The 16,057-nt window shown below is 43.9% G+C and overlaps 1 protein-coding gene across 1 annotated transcript; it reads right to left on the reverse strand.

Annotated features, from left to right (window-relative positions):
* Window positions 1–774: 774 nt before the first annotated feature.
* On the reverse strand, window positions 775–14,580 carry LOC119210439 (leucine-rich repeat neuronal protein 3). The gene is made up of 2 exons (XM_037460448.2): window positions 14,180–14,580; window positions 775–4,506 (listed from the first exon to the last, which is right to left on the reverse strand). Exon 2 carries the CDS (start codon window positions 4,088–4,090, stop codon window positions 1,961–1,963), a length of 2,130 nt encoding a protein of 709 aa, XP_037316345.2. The 5' UTR covers window positions 4,091–4,506; window positions 14,180–14,580; the 3' UTR covers window positions 775–1,960.
* Window positions 14,581–16,057: the final 1,477 nt, after the last annotated feature.

The raw sequence follows: 16,057 nt of genomic DNA on the forward strand, positions 1-16,057 counted from the left end.
TTCTTTTTCTACATGTGGGTACAGTTCTCTGCTCTGCCAGGCTGCCGCGTGCATCCATATTTTGTGTGTGTGTGTGTGTGTGTGTGTGTTTGCAAAGACAGACTCGTTCTGACCTGAGCGGTACCTGAATCGCAAACTGCGTCACATTTTAACTCAGACAGATGGCTCGGCTCTAAAAGCCTCTGTCCATGGTGCTGAAGGCTAGCCTGATGTATGAGCGTCAGGGCCTGTTTGATAAATCCACCATGTCACTCTGCCTCTGACAGCCATTCATCATGCTTGGCTTTCTTATGTGAAATGTTCCGCACGCTGGATAATTCAGTAAGACAAATAAAATGGTAGTCCGAAAGCTTCGACTCGACTGAGTCCCACCATGCATTGACTTTTCAACACTGTACTTTATCTCTCTGCCGTAGGGACGCTGTGTCCCTGCCGAAGCATAGGCAGCATCTGTAGCTGTAGCACAGTGACTGTATTTAGACCAGCTGAAGGACGAACATGTTGTTAATGAGGCGGCTAATGAGTTCTGTTCTTTTGTTGCTTTTTTCTTTTTCCAAGAGTTAGGACGACCATTCAACCATTCAGCTGAAGTCTCCTGAACTCAAGGGCCTCCCTCTGTATTCCCTTGGTCGTTTTTAAAATTGTGTTTTACTTGCTTGTCACACATTCAAGTCATTAAACTAGGTAGTATAATTATAATACAATGCATTTTACTTAAAATACATATAGTAAATTATGACACACATGAGAAGAAACAATGCAAAAACTAGGCAATTATTTGTAAAAGAAACAATGACATTTATTTTTTTTCTTAGCACTTTACTTAATTAGTCTGCTGTGCCCATTAATCACATATAATACAGTTAATATAAAAATGGCTTTTTAACTTTACACCCAAAGCAACAACAAAATGTTTTCTTAAAATATGTATGCTAAAAATACTGAGAAAGTATTTCCACTAAAAGTACGGGAAATAGCTTGTGACTCTACAATGATGACTGGACTATGTTTTGCTGTTTCTTCTGTATCTTCTCTGTTTACCTCGTGTAGTTCTTGTTGTAGGCACTTACCAGGGCATGAAAGACCGCGTTGTGAGGCGATAACACATCAGTCACCCCAGTTTTAATCAACCTGTTATATTTGTAATAAGTCCAACACATTTTTTTTTTCCTAGTCACCGTTGCAATGAGAACTACACAGCATAAACAGCCATTTGGCATATGTCCTCCCCAGATACTCATTTTGTAACTGAATTTCATTAAGCTCAATGCAATGTTGTAATCAAAAGTAGTCTGCCTGGCCTTGATTTGAAACTCATTTAAACTGTTTGGATACAGATGATTTGTCATTACATCAACATAATAGAATATATAACAATATTTCCATTACAAATCAAGATTCCATTTTTAATAGAAAAAGGGGGTTTATATTTCATCAAAAGGCGTATACCATAGTCACTGTAATTTGTCTACTCTACTAAACCGCTCTTCCCATAATAGACAGGTGTTATAACTGTATCTCTAGCTCGTCTATGGATGTTTGACAAAGCACAGACGGTATTGCTTGGGACCACACAGACAGTTCCACAATTCTGAACACATTTAACAGTCAATTACAAGAGAGTTGACCATCATCATCTTCACTTTCTTTTCTCTGCCTGCATTTCTGTATGCATGGTATTGAAATATATTGTTTTGCGGTAAATGCCACTTTCTGTTGAATTTAGCTTGGTTGGACGTAACGGTTACAAAGTCACCACTTCATCTGGGGTTGAAACTGGGAGAGCATGTAGTCTATTTCAAACTGTTCCATCCCAGTCCAATAGTAGGATTGCCAGTGTATTTCAGCCGGGGATCAGCAACGGGTAGGCCTTTGAAACAGTACTATAGATCTCTCCACCCCTGCATGGCCTTGTCCATTCAGTGTAGTTGGTGTGTGGTGCTCTACAAAGCTGCGTTTCTTAAAAGGCATTGTCAGATACATTTATTACCGTGGCTTTCACTTTGACTCCGCTTGGCAGCCCCTTACCCGAAACCCACGGCTTTGTAAAGAAAGGAGAGTGCATACCGGTTGCATCCTCTGGTGTCAGGGAAGCTTTGGAGTCGCATTTCCTTATATCCCCATAAAGGTGACGGTTCCTCAGAGACACATAAATAAGCAGGCATGCCACTGAAATCACAGCCAAGAGCACACCAAAGACAGTGATTACTACTGCGTCCCATTTTTCTGTGTCCTTGACTGCCAGCTCTAATCCCTTAGTGGTGACATTGACACATTTGGTGTCATGGTTGTAGTTGATGCTGCCGACATCCACACAGACTTTGTACAGAGTGGCCGGGGTGAGATGTGTGAGGTTGTAGACCTGGACGTCAGAGGGAACCCTGGTGGTGAACGCTGTGGTCGGATGGTTGGCATCTGACCCTGTGTACCATTTAATGTTTGGAGCCAAGGTGCCATGGCCGGCCTTCCACGAGACCACTATGGAATTTGTCTCCACCGACTTGATTAGGATATTCAGAGACCCATTGGCTGGCTGGGGAAAATATCCGTTCACCTCTACTGACACGGATCTAAGATCAGCTCCAACCAGATTATGGGCAACACAAGTGTAAAGACCTGCTTCATTTTCTGTTATTTCATAGATGTCAAAAGTTCCCTCTGGGTGCATGTAGAACTTGTCAGACACTGTGTTGGGCAGTACTCTGGTACCAGACGGGGTGATCCAGTAGATGTCCGGCTCTGGTTCAGCGAAGGCCCGACAATGGAGTGACACAGAGCTCCCATTCTGCGCTTTAATGTACCCAGGCATGCTTTCGGGAGAAATGAGTGGCAGACAAATCTCCATCATCTCCCTGAAGTGCACCTGTCGGACATGCTGACCCTCGTACTCTGGTGGCTCCACACAGTAAAGTGAATCGGGCTCCATGAAGCGAAGGTTAGTCTTGTTCATGTTCATCCAGCGGACTACGCAGTCACAGCGGATGGGGTTGCTGTGCATGCTAACCTCTCTGAGATTTGGGAGGGACTCGACAGTAATCCTGTGAAGGGCACTGAGTGCATTTCCATTTAGCATTAGGGTTTCCAGCCGCGGTAGTTTGTAGAAAGCATTAGGATGGATATAGGAGAGTTTGGGATTGTTGGTGGCTTCTATTTTGGTCAGCTCTGGGAGGTTATTGAGGGCAAAGCTGTCAATGGAAACTAGCTCTGGCATGCTATTAATCCCTAGTTCTTTCAGATGGAGCATATCCACAAAGTCTCCTCTCTGTATTCTCGCGATAGGGTTTTTATTTAAATCTAAAAACTTAAGATTTTTTGCATTCTTCAGGGAAGAATGAGGCACCTCAGCGAAAATGTTATCATAGAACGAGATGCTCTCCAAGTTATCAAGACCAGCCAGTGCATCGTCGGGAAGCTGAGAGAGGTTCATTCTTGTGAGAACCAGACTGCGTAAGTTAATGAGAGGTTTGAAGTTCATATCATCAATAGAAAGAATAGGATTTTCACCAATCATTAGGATCTCTAGGTTTGGCATGGGCTCGAACCACTCTCTGTTGATGGCCGTCAGCTTGTTAGAATTGAGGTGGAGCCGCACAAGTTTGCTGAGACCCAGAAAAGCGAACGGGGAAATGGAGGAGATGAGGTTGTGATTCATGTAGAGCTCCTGAAGGTTAGCCACCTCAGCAAGACTTTGCTCAGGCAACTCTCGTATCCAATTTTCCTCCATATGAAGGGACAGCAGGTGAGGAAGATTCCCCAGGTGCACATCACTGATGGAGGATAGATTGTTTTGCGATAAATCAATCTCCGTGATGTTAGCCAGGTAATCCAATGGTTTGTCAATCTTGGCAACATTGTTTGTTTGAAGTAATAGCACTTGTGTGCCCAATGGTAATTGTTCCGGCAGGCTAAAGAGTCCCAAGTCATTACAGTCAACTGTTTGAGCCTCCATGTACACCGAACTCGGAGAAAACCAGGGTCTAATCTCGCATACACAAAGCTTCGGGCAATCAGGCCTCTCTTCTGTGGCCACAACAAAAGAGGCCATGGCCAAGCCGACAAAGAGGCGATCCACAAATGACACGTCCTTCATATTGGACCGTTTCCCTCCAGTAAAAATTGGTCCTTGTAGATTAAGTGGTCTGAGCTGTTAACTTCACAAATAATGAATCATTTGCTGCGGCTGCTGAGGCGGTTGACTCACCAACCCTGCCACCACCAACTGCAGCAGGTCTCCCTGGGGTTTTTTGTCTTGCTGTGTCGACGCCCTTGGATGTAATGACCAATCACTCACTGTTGCCTGCAGGTGTCACGGTTTGGGGCCAAGGAAGCAGTCGGGCACACCCGAGAGGGTGGGAGGGGGCCGGGGGTAGGATTGACTGATATTATACTGCAGAGGATTTATGTTAAGCACATTACTAGGTATCCATGAAAAATGTTTTCAAAGATGGATCTCCTCATTGATTGTCGTCACTTGCTTCCAGAGTCTACTGTCCTCTTCATTCCTACCTGTGTTAAGACAAACAAGACAGAGAAAAGTGGTGTGTGAATTACATGATACCGGATGTGGCCAGGCAATATTATAATAGAGGGATTTGGGCATATTAATATTTGTCATAGGCACACTGATGAATGTTGACATTTTTCACACATTCCCCTTAAGATATGGAACCATAGATTTATATCCACTTGACCTTCTAGACTTCATTCTGAGAACGCACCAATTTGCCCCACAATGTGGCATTCAAATCTGATGTGAGCAGTGTGGGTCTATTATTTTGGAAATAGACGGCCTTATTAAGATTCTTAAATGGCAGACATCCTAGGGCTCAAGCATCAGCCTTTGGCGCAAGCGGCTTAAAGACACTGGAATATGTCAGTTACTATGGCAACAAGTAAACGGGAAGCAGATACCAAACAACCACAGTGAGGCAGTTGAGCTGTACATGCAAACAACGCATTTGTCACAGATGGAGCCTTCACCTGTTGGAAAAGGCAGCACCGACAGCTAAAAAGCTATTAATGTGTTGCGTAAGTGAAATCAACAACTATACACACTAATCACATTCAACGTTTTTGTGAAATACAAATCGTGCTTTTCAGATTTTACAGACAATTAGTTCGCACACTTTTTTTTTACCTCTTTCCTTCTAATTTGGAGGTTTTTGATGGCACTGGGTTAGTATGTTTTTACACTGAGAATTGAGTAAAAGCTATAAGTTGTTTAAATATACTTTTAGGTGACATTCAGGTACATGAAGAACATAACTTTATTTCATAAATGCAGATATGTATAAGTTGTATTTTTTTCAAAATATCTAGGTGTATGAGAATTAACATCAACAACTGTTTTGGTTGCTTAGAATTCTGAATATTTAGAATATTGATTAGACTGACCATAAATATCGTCGTACATGCCTGAATTGTTTGAGAATATAATCTCACTCTGTGCTGTGGACAACAAATAGGACTAAGATGTATCCTCTCAGATGAGTCAGATCTCTCTTCATCCCGTAGTGCCTCTTTTACTGTCACATCCATCCTCTTCTCGTATGGTAGAAAGTCCACAGTTGAAGTGCACCATCTAGTTTGTTGTATATAACTGCCTCTTACAGAACAGATTGGTTGATGGTGCTTGTGATATTTCTGGACTATAAGAGCGTACAGCACATCATTGGAAAAGTCAAAAGAGGTGGGATTAAATGGAAGGAATCTGGAGAAGAAGTGTGATGGCAGCGGGAGAGAGAAATCAAGAAAAGAGAAATGCTTTTATTGCATCAACCTAACAATCTCCCCTGAGCGGCCACATAGGAGATATGTAATATGTATATGATATATATATATATATGTCATTTTTATATAAGAGGAGGGAGGGCAGACAAGAAGCTTGCGGAATGAGAGTGAGGGAGAGAGAAAGAGAGGGGGCGGAATTATTTTTCTAAAGCACCTTGTACTGTAATAAGCTACACCACCCAGAGCGTTCTGATAAACACGGTTCAGTTTCTTTCCCTCAGCACCGGTCCGTCCTTCTGGTCAATGCAGTCGATCCGTGCACAGGAAACAACAGGCCATAATCTGTAATCTGCAATCACAATTACCAGCAGTGTAATGTGGTCAGGCTAACTATTATTGTGTAAAGCATTATTGTGCAATCGCTGCGGGTGGCTCGGGTGGGCTGTTACTGTTTTAGCGATGATGTGAATTTTGTCTTTTGGGATGTTTGAAAGCAATGGCTTCTGTTTTATGAGCAATACTTTGTGTTATAGGCTTTGCAGCGGCAGGATATGAAGTCCATGAATGCAAAGTGATGGGGTAGAATAGAGAATAGTGCTGCGCTATTTTGATCAGATTTCAGTCAGCTTGAACAGGGATGTTGGGAGGATATCATGCTTATGAGAGGTAAAAAGTGACAGTTTGACAAATTCAATAATAGTCATAGTTATAGTATAGTATATACTATATGTCTTGACATTTTTAGAATCAAAAGGTGCCGTAACACGCGGGCAAAACTGAAAAGCTTTGAAAAACAGGTTGTCAGGTTGGAAAATGCGGCTTGTTAAGGGTACAGGAACTGCATCACATTACACGTTCTTATGAAGTTAGAGTCTGGTACGAAACTGCATCACTTTAAGTGAACTATCCCAATCATGCACAGGCAGTTGAACAGGTAAATTGGTATTGTACGGCTGCATTATGTGAAGCCCAGTGAGGAGGCAGTCTATATTCTTGAGGCTATGCACCGTGACTCCTGTGGCTCGGAAGTCCACACACTTGTACTAACCTATTAGTAACAGGTCCAGTCAAGCTACCCGGCCGCGCCCCACCCACCCACCCACACACACACACACAAACTGCTACAATGTGGAGCTAATTTCCAACAATCCGCTGCTCAGTTGCCGGTAATTGCAGTGGAGAGGGAAGGCTGAAGGGAGAGAAGCGATCTGGAGGACAAAATGACTTGCCAGAGATAGAACTTGTCGTTGTAGCAGTAGTGGTGTATTAACCTCTGCTGACCCTGAGAATGCTTTCCTTGCAGAAAATGTTGACCTTTTCAACACTGTCAAAGAAAACAAAGTGCTATGGTTGTATTTTATTGGCAATAACTTGCATTTAGCTCCACAAATAGTAATTTGGATAATATGGTAGTGGCAAATAGAATTGAAGGATGAATGTTTTTAATATGTGCCTGAAAAAGCCTTTGTAGAGAGATACCCATCCAACAGATGGTACCCTAACCTAGAGGGCTTGAAATGGGATTTTGTGTAACTTACTGTCTAACTGCACTTACACATAGGCCTAAGCTTTGACATTTGTCTCGGGTGGCGAATAGAAGCCTTTTATAGGTCAGGCTAAGGTGTTCACTCATAGAGTTAACACTAGTTCCAAGGTGTCAGAGAAAAGGGAGTTGGGGGACAATCATTCAAGCCCTGGTCTCAAAAGCCCCTCCATTACTGTAGCAGGCTGACAGTCGAGCCTATGGGCTTTTTACTTTCAACAGTCTTAATCCTGACTGTGAACATCTCAGCAAACAAGCTCCCTGTTTGCGCCTCGCTTCAGGACTGCCTTAACTGTGAGAAATGCATCTAAATGAAAAATGAGGTTGAACCTGCACTGACTGATGTTTTTGTGAATGCAGCATCGTTTTAAAATGTGTTACCTTTTAGCATACAGTTTTCTATTTCCAGATGCAGCAGATAATCAGAAACATTACTATTTAGATGAAGTGGAGTTTCTGGCCACCCAGCTCGTGTTTTGTCTCCACCAACTCCTGATATAAATATTCAGCACTTTGGCTGAAGACAAAACTGAAATGAACATATGGGAGTAAAAAAAAAAAAGGGTTCACTAGTCAGTACAAGAGACACTTTAATTTATTTGTTTGGGGGAGGGGATTTTGTGCCGAGAGACAAATTTACACCATGGTTGGTATTCATTGGTTGGTATGCATTTTTAAAAATCACTTTGGAAGTGTTCCATCACCATAATTATCTGTAAGTTAGAAAAACTGTTGAGAAATGGCTTCACTGCATCACCATTATAAACCGGAATGCCATTGGTCCTGGTTAGCCACATATCCTGGTAATTAGTGTGACATTGGACATATCTAAAAGCCGGAACCCATCCCCATTAAAATGCTTCACAGATATGTTTTTTGTTGTTGTTGTAAAAATGCTTTGTTCAGTTACAAACTTTTTGTTCAATAATATGAATAATTCTTAGGCACATACTTTGACTTATGAGTCCCAAAAATGTACTTTGGAAACCCTTTCCTCTCATCTGGAAATGGTGCCAGACTAATCACGCTGTACCTGATCGGAGACCCAGCTGCATTTATGAGGTTGAGTTGCTGTCAAGGTGAAAAGCTTTCCCATTCAGATCTTGGCAACACCTCACACTTACTTTCCCACTGGGCCACCTCCATTATACTAACATTGTGGTGGTTCCGGACTGCAGTGGCACATATACAGTTTGATTAGAAACCAGTGAGATACGACCACTTTAAATTAATGAGTGTACACAGTAGGGGCAGAAAGCAATGGTCCTGGTGGGCTCTGCGGAGCTAATTCAGGCGAGCCTGACTCAGGTCGGTCGTGCCGCCAAGCGGCCCGAGCAGAACTGTTTGTTTTATGCTGTTCATTGAAATGAGTTATAAATCCTCCTCCTCGCTCCACAGAGCTTGGATGAGGTTTGGCGGAGCGAGGAAGTAAAGGTGATTGCTTTATTGCTGGTCGGGTGCTCATGAATGCCCTGTGTGGCGACAGGTTCACCTACATAAATGTAAAAATAAAATCGTTTATAATACAATACATGTTCCGCGAGGGTTTTGGCATGCATGAAAGAGAACATTTGTGCGATCTGAGCTGTGGAACAAGTCTAGATGTAGGTGGGGAGCATAATGGCCCTCGGGGAGATGATTATGAGCCCTGCGCGGTTTAAGTTGTAACAAGGTAGTATTGCATCTGCTGAGAGGTAGACTTTACACTCACTGTGGTAAAACTGGGCGGAAGACATAAAGGTCAGATGTAAGTGGAAAGTAGGGCTCTCCCGAATTGCCTCGTCTTTCAGGAGAATGGCTTGTGTATTGTAGAATTGGTTCACTGGGAGTTTTGATCCACTGGTAATAAGCCTTGCAAGGCTTTATTCTACCCCCCACCCCACCCACCTCTCCGGTTCTTTCTTATTCATCTCTTTTTCTCATAATGCTACCCCCACATCTTTCTTTCTTTAAACTGTGCCCTTTTTAAACTGCACTCCTCACACCCTTATAGTGAGCCCCTTCTCCTTATGTTCCCTACTTGCATCATGATCCACCAAAGCCATGGATTATTTAAAGTAGGCATTTCATTTAGTCTCCTTGTGCATTCAGATACCTGTCTTTCTTCCCAGGCATCCTACTGCTCTTTCACTGCTGGCCTAATGGTCTTCTCAATGCCTGTCAGCCCTACGGTGCCAAATCTAGTCTATCTGCAGCTAGTTTGACTGTTGTTTCCTACTTACAAATGTCAGTGTCTTAGTATGGGTTTCTTTTGGCCGGTGCCTGGTGACTTTTTGGTGACTCTATAGTCCACCGGATGTGTTCTGGTCCTGAGTCAATCGCATTCCGCCCACTGTGTCACTGTCTTGACACATGAGCCGTGATCCTCATTCACGGCGTATGTGCAATTCTTCTCTCTACTAATGCTTGCTATATTTTTTTACTGCCTGGGCAATTTACACCTCGAGCTTGGTGGCGACTTGCAAGCCTAAGCACTTTCAATCCATTTTCATTTAGAGATAAAATGAAATGAATATCCAACAGTCTCATCATGTGATGGCAGATGTAAAGCCATTCATCACTGCTCGTGACACACTATTTCTTTTTCAATGTCTTTCTAATACTGGGAGCCACTTTGCGAAAATGCTACACTACGTGTCTTTCCTTTTTGTTCTGAAGAAAACTGAAGGGTTAAGCATTTCTTTAGGATTTTCCAATATGGAGAACTATTTTAAACCTATTCTGTGATATAAAAATAAATCTTTCCAAGACTTGTAGGGGCGAATTTTGTTCTGTGATGAAAAGTTGACAAATTAGAGACAGTGTGGCTAGCATTGTAGTTGTTGTATTTCTCCATCCCGGGATTAATAGTTTTCTACGGTGTGTAAAACAAGAGAATGTAATTGAGAACACACTTTAAAACAAGGAACTCCCACAGAACTTCCAGTGGACACTGGACCCACAGTGGGCATGTCGCACAGCCGGCACGCAACTTCCGATTAGACACTGGGCGAGCCCCTTAGTGGTTGGATGCCTCTGAATGGCTTTACTGTCCCTCCCTCTGCCCTTCACCTCATTGATTTACTATTATGCGTTATCCAAGGTAAGGAAGAGTCCATTAAAGGGAGCCTTCCATTCAATGTGTACGCATAATGAAAGCTTCCTGTATGGGCTTCCGAGGTGCACTTTTGTTTGGGAGCGGATGGAAACCGTTTCCCTTACATCTGCACTTGTATGGCCATGAATCAGTGGCAAGTCAACTGTTAATGCAAAATCAATGTTCCAAATTAACCACAGGACCCTGATCTCTGGGATTTCAGCCTTTTTCTTGACAAGACATGCCCTTGGGATGAGAGAGGGAGAACACAGGCGCTGCACAATTGAACATTATATAATTATGCTTGCACTCATGCACACACAAACAAACACACACATCAGACCGGAACATGTTCTAATACACAGAAAGATACAAGCATTTGCAGACACAAGCACACGTAACTTTGCGCTTGCAGAACGTAAAGAAAAACACCCCCCCCGGGCTCATTTGCATAATGCCTGCGTAACACAGCACACACTGAAAGAGCACAGATAGGTCTCCTTGTCTAATTCGCATAGTGCTGCATCTTTTAATGTTGGGAAAGGTATCCAGCTTAAGGCCGCCGCTGATAAGGTCAAAGGCGTAGCAAACACATTCCAACACTCATTTCTCCCCCAACATAATTGCACTCACTCCTGACAAAAATCTGCATAATGTTCCATGTATAGCTGCTAGCCAAAATGAAAGAATGAGGCGTGAAAAGGGAGGAATGAGGAGGGGACTGCAGCCAGCGGCATATCCCTCAAAGTCAGAGCCAAATTGAATCTGCAGGTGCAAATATGGCATGTGTGTTGCCTCTAAGATGCGCAGCTATCTATATTTATATGAATAAAATATGGCTGGTCAAGGGGCCACAGGCCTGCAGGGAATATGTTCCTACGGCAGACAAAATCAATCATTATACGCCACTGAAATGCTGGCTTGGATCTCTTTGGTATGATTTCATGGGGTTTGATACGGGCATTGTCTTTCTGTTTTCAGTCTCTGCTACTTCTCCTCAGCTAAAACAGATCCAACATATGGGAATTCCAAACCCTGGCTTTGTGTCTATTCTCAAAGGCTTCACGCTATGAAGACGGGGCTGATTTATATGTTCATTTACATGTGTCTGCTCATGTATGTAAAAAGGTCATTTTTGTACGTCCCTGCATGCAAAATCTATGCTTAAGTGGCTGCTGCTTCGTCAATGCATGAACACTTTGATGGATTTGTCTCTTGATACAGCCTCTACAAAGCTTTTCATTAGTGCACTGAGAGCCTATACGTATCAATCTGAATGCAGAACAGATGGGCGGCACAGCAGTAGCCCTTTTTTTGTGCTCCTTCTTCTCCGCCCATGTTTGAAATTGCAACATGTCCAACTCTAATATGAATCTGCACAATAGCAGATTAATTAGTAATGAATAACTTTCTGAGGTTTCATTTGTTGTGTTGTGAGAATCGGCATCTTCAGTGTTGGTTCTTGTTTTCCAAACACCTGATGCCTCACTATTAGTAGTTTTTTTTCTTCTTTTTGGTAAAAGCACACATAGGCGTATGCTAGCTTAATACTTATAATGCTAATGTAAAAGCTAATGTCATCGGATACAAAGGAGCTGTCCCATCCCATTCTGACCTTTTGATATGGACCGAACAGCAAAATGTCAGGCATGCTGCCATCAAACCATGTTTTCATCCGCAGCTTTTTTTTCTTTTTTTATATACTTTGAATCGACTACAGTCCATCCACCGGATCCTTAAAAAATAAATAAAAATTCACAGCCCAATTCCCCCTTTTGTTCCCTTTGCCCTCTGTCGGTGCGTATTCGTTTTTTAATGGATGCGTGTGTTTGTTTGGGAGCAGGATGCTATCAGAGAGCCTATATGCTCGACTGCACAGGCTGATCCCCTGCAGCCGTCTTCTGAATATGTTAACATGCATTTTCAAGAGCCTCAATAGATCCCAAGGCTTCTTGTTACCGACATTATGGAAAAAGATTGTTCGATTAATTTGATTTCTGATGGCACACTAGCGCTGTGTTCCTGAACTCTCCGTTGACTCTGAAGCGGTTGTATCTTTTGACGCGCTTACATCCTCTCGCTTCACAGCAACCTGCTGCCCTCTGTTTATTATGAAGCATCAACAGTGTGCTGCCTATAATGCTCTGACTCTCCACAAGGCCACTGCAGCCTCAATATCTGTTCTATCCCCTACACACACACACACACACAAACACTGTTTCACACGCGGATCAATAGGCAATTCGCAAAGCCACTCACTTTAAGTGTATGACTTAGTGTGGCCATGTAATATTGATTTGTTTTGAACAAATGTGCCCAAATTAACAAAGCCACCCATTACTGCTTTGGGTGAGTGTTTTGTTTTATCACAGGGGGGAGGAACGTGGCAACAATGCTATGACACAAGCACTTACTTAATAATGAACCTCGCACGCCGTTTCAAGCTGGTTTTTGCATGTAATGAAATGAAATCACCCCCAGGTGTCAGCGGGGGGGAAAAAAAACTTGAGGATCACTTGTGAAACTCTGGGTATTCAAATATAGGAGAAGCGACAAGCGGCCTTGGCTCAGCAGGTGGTCACATAATTCGAAGCGAGAACACCACATAGTGTGTGGGCTGAGGTTTGTCAGCGTGGCACAGCATCTGATGTGGGAGCATGGTGGCTCATGGTGGAATTTGACTCGGGGTTTCATATTGAGAAGCTGCTTTGGGTGAGTCATTCGCACTGTGGAGGGCAAAATAAATTGTATCCATCACCTGGAACAAGCCCACACCGACGCATGCATGCAGACAAGTCTGAAGCCCCCACTCTCAAAAATCACATCGGTCATTACCAGGCAGGATCTTTTCATCTGCTGTTAAAATATTCATGAATGACATACATTTTGGACATTGGCGAGGGTGCGTATATGATGTTGAAGGAGGGGGGGGGCAGCGAAGCGCTCCAATGCAGTTACAGGAATAGTGAATACCTTCCGCTTGTTCCGTCTCTCTCCGCTGGGATCCTCGGGTGTGTGGGACGCACGGACGCACGCGAGCGGGTACAGCGGTGATGGTCATCGCTGTATGACGCCTTTTGTGTCAATTACACAAAGCTCCGGAGGCGACGAGGTGGCGGGTTAACAAGCAACGAGTCGTTTTCCGTCGAAGTGTGTGTATGTGTGTGTGTATGCGTGCGTGCGTGTGTGATCGTGTTCAAAAAGAAGCCCGCGTGTACGTGTAACGTACTTTTGTGGCATCAGTCGCTACCGATTTCTCGGTTTAACGGAGAGGATGAGAAAGTGAGGAGGAGGAGGAAGAGGAGGAGGAGGAAGAGGGGGGGTTGCCACCATTCTGTGGATTTCTTCGAGACGTGTCTGGTGTGCGCTCACTAAGCAGGACCCGGGGACATGAAACTGCCAGTCCATCACTCTCACACAGACACCCACACACAAGCGCTTGCGCGTACGCGCACAGAAGCCGCACACACAGCAAAGAGTCCGCCTCGAATGTCTTTAATGAATTAGTCTTTCTAGCCCACCAGAGTCCATCATAAATCCGGTCTGGTTTAGGCGCATCAAGCGGAGTTGCGCAAAAGCGCGTCTCCACGTCAAGTGAGGGTTCAACGGCAGTCATCAGCATTATTATCCTGCAATATTTTCCGAAAATACTGCAACAACTAATGTGATTTTGTGTTTGATTATCAAATGAATGCGTTTTTTTAAACAAAAGACTGCGCGTCCGCTAAAAAACAGCCGAATCCATGCGTTTTTCGCTAACTTTGAACACGCGTTGCGCAGATGCAACCAGCAAATGAAAGAAATACGTTGTTACAGCAATCCCAACTTACCCGATGTATCCATAATAGCACCTCGAAGCAGTACGTGTTGTCTATATTCCCATCAAGCGCGCCGCTCCAACGACGAGCGAGCCCCAGCGCGCCACATAAAGCCAGCCAACAATGTGCGGTCTTCTTTTTTCTTACGAGAGAGGATTGTGGTGAACTATCAGTTCTGGGCTTCTTCCACGGTGAAAAAGACGCGGCTTCTGCATGAGCAGTCCAGCAGCAGGTTGGCGAGGCTGGAGTGCGTGGATAGAGAGAGAGAGATTCCTGCGTTCCGTGTGCCCTTCCCTTCCCGTCTTAGCAGCTGCTAGGGGCGCATCTCTCCCCTCGATCAAGTGTCAGGCGGACCACATAGATGCGCCGCCGTCTCCACAGCAGTCATTAATATCAGAACAAACCCTGACTCTCCAGAGGACGGCCAATAGCGTCAGAGAAGCGGGCGAGTTGCTCGCAGCATCCCTGCTCTGGTTGGCTGAGGGGAGCCGTCAGTCATCTCCCCAAAGCCCGTTTTCTTCCATGTCTTCGCCTGCTGGAGGTGAAGCACGCTGCAAAAAATGTCCGTATTAACAAGTGACTAATTCAGTTCGTGAGTTGCAGAAAGTGCTAGATTTAGAAATAAATGAATATAGGTGGGTGCGTTTTTAATTGTCTGATGGAAATGTGTATCTTTTAGCATAGTTAGCATCAAGTTCAGTGCACAGTGCCAGTATCTGGTATCATTTCTGACCTCACAATTGTACAAAAGACAACATATTTGATAATGATCATACTCAGCGCTTGACATTTTTGCTCACCATCCACTGTGGCCAGTGGTTTTCTAAAGTTACTAGTCACTCAGCCATTTCTGGGAAATTAAGTTTAACAGGATTAAAGTGGACTATAGTTTGCTACAATGTACTTGAGTCACTAGATCTACAAATCTTTTAAATGTAAATGAACATCGTAAAAATGCTCAGTCGCCAAATCTTCGGCTCTTAAGTGTGTAACGCTCGTTTTTATGAAAATGTGGAACGGATTAAGTTATATGCAAGAGTAGGTCATTGCATATGACTGGTGCAGGGGTGTAAAGCTCCGCCCCCTTCATGAGGACCAGGGGCCCTACCAAAACACTAGCCGCCCAGTATTGTCGCAATGCTTTTGACATGGTCAACGGAAATTTCATGGACCTTTATTGTTTAAACTTTGAAATTGCTTGTCCTAACTACAAAAGAGACCTTTTCACTGCCCTATGTCCTACTATCAGTGCAATACACTATTTTCTTGGCTGGATCATAAAACACCCATTTTCGAGTGCACCTCCACTTTTCCTTGAACTGTCTTCTCTTTTTCTTTGTTTCCTCTTAACTTTCGGTTTCATCACCAGTTTTTGTGTCTGCAATCCGCCGAGGTTTTCCTACACCTGCTATGTGCCGCCACATCCTTGACTTGCACTCAGCAGGTCGCCTCAAGTTTTATCAAAACTTTGTTGCTTAGTAACGAACGCACGTTGGCCAAGGCGCTTTAATGTCTTCTCGAAATGTGGCGTGGGAACTGATTTAGCCTGTTGGCTAAACTGAGTCAGCTAAGCTAAACTAAGATGCACAATCACGTCGTCGCGGTCCGTGCACGAGAACCACCGCTGCCATCACTGTGACCGAGCGTTCTGGGCTTGTGGATGATACACTTATGATGCAGTAATAACCGTCTTCACCCCTCAACCCCCAGGGTTGGAACCCTTTTTGAAGGGACACGCAATCTCGAATGCAAAACACTAAACATCAGACTGCCCCTTAAAAAAAAAGACAAAAAAGAGACAGAGGTATAGAATTTCACCCGAAATGGCTAGTGAGAGAGCTCGCTTTTCCCGCTCTAGCCGCATTTGGCGGGTGGGCGGATGCTAATGTC

Source organism: Pungitius pungitius, chromosome 2, assembly GCF_949316345.1.
Source record: "Pungitius pungitius chromosome 2, fPunPun2.1, whole genome shotgun sequence".
Lineage (NCBI taxonomy): Eukaryota > Metazoa > Chordata > Actinopteri > Perciformes > Gasterosteidae > Pungitius > Pungitius pungitius.

Bases quoted from the DNA above. Each gene is read 5' to 3' on its own strand.
- LOC119210439 (XM_037460448.2), bottom strand. From the start codon at position 4,090: ATGAAGGACGTGTCATTTGTGGATCGCCTCTTTGTCGGCTTGGCCATG.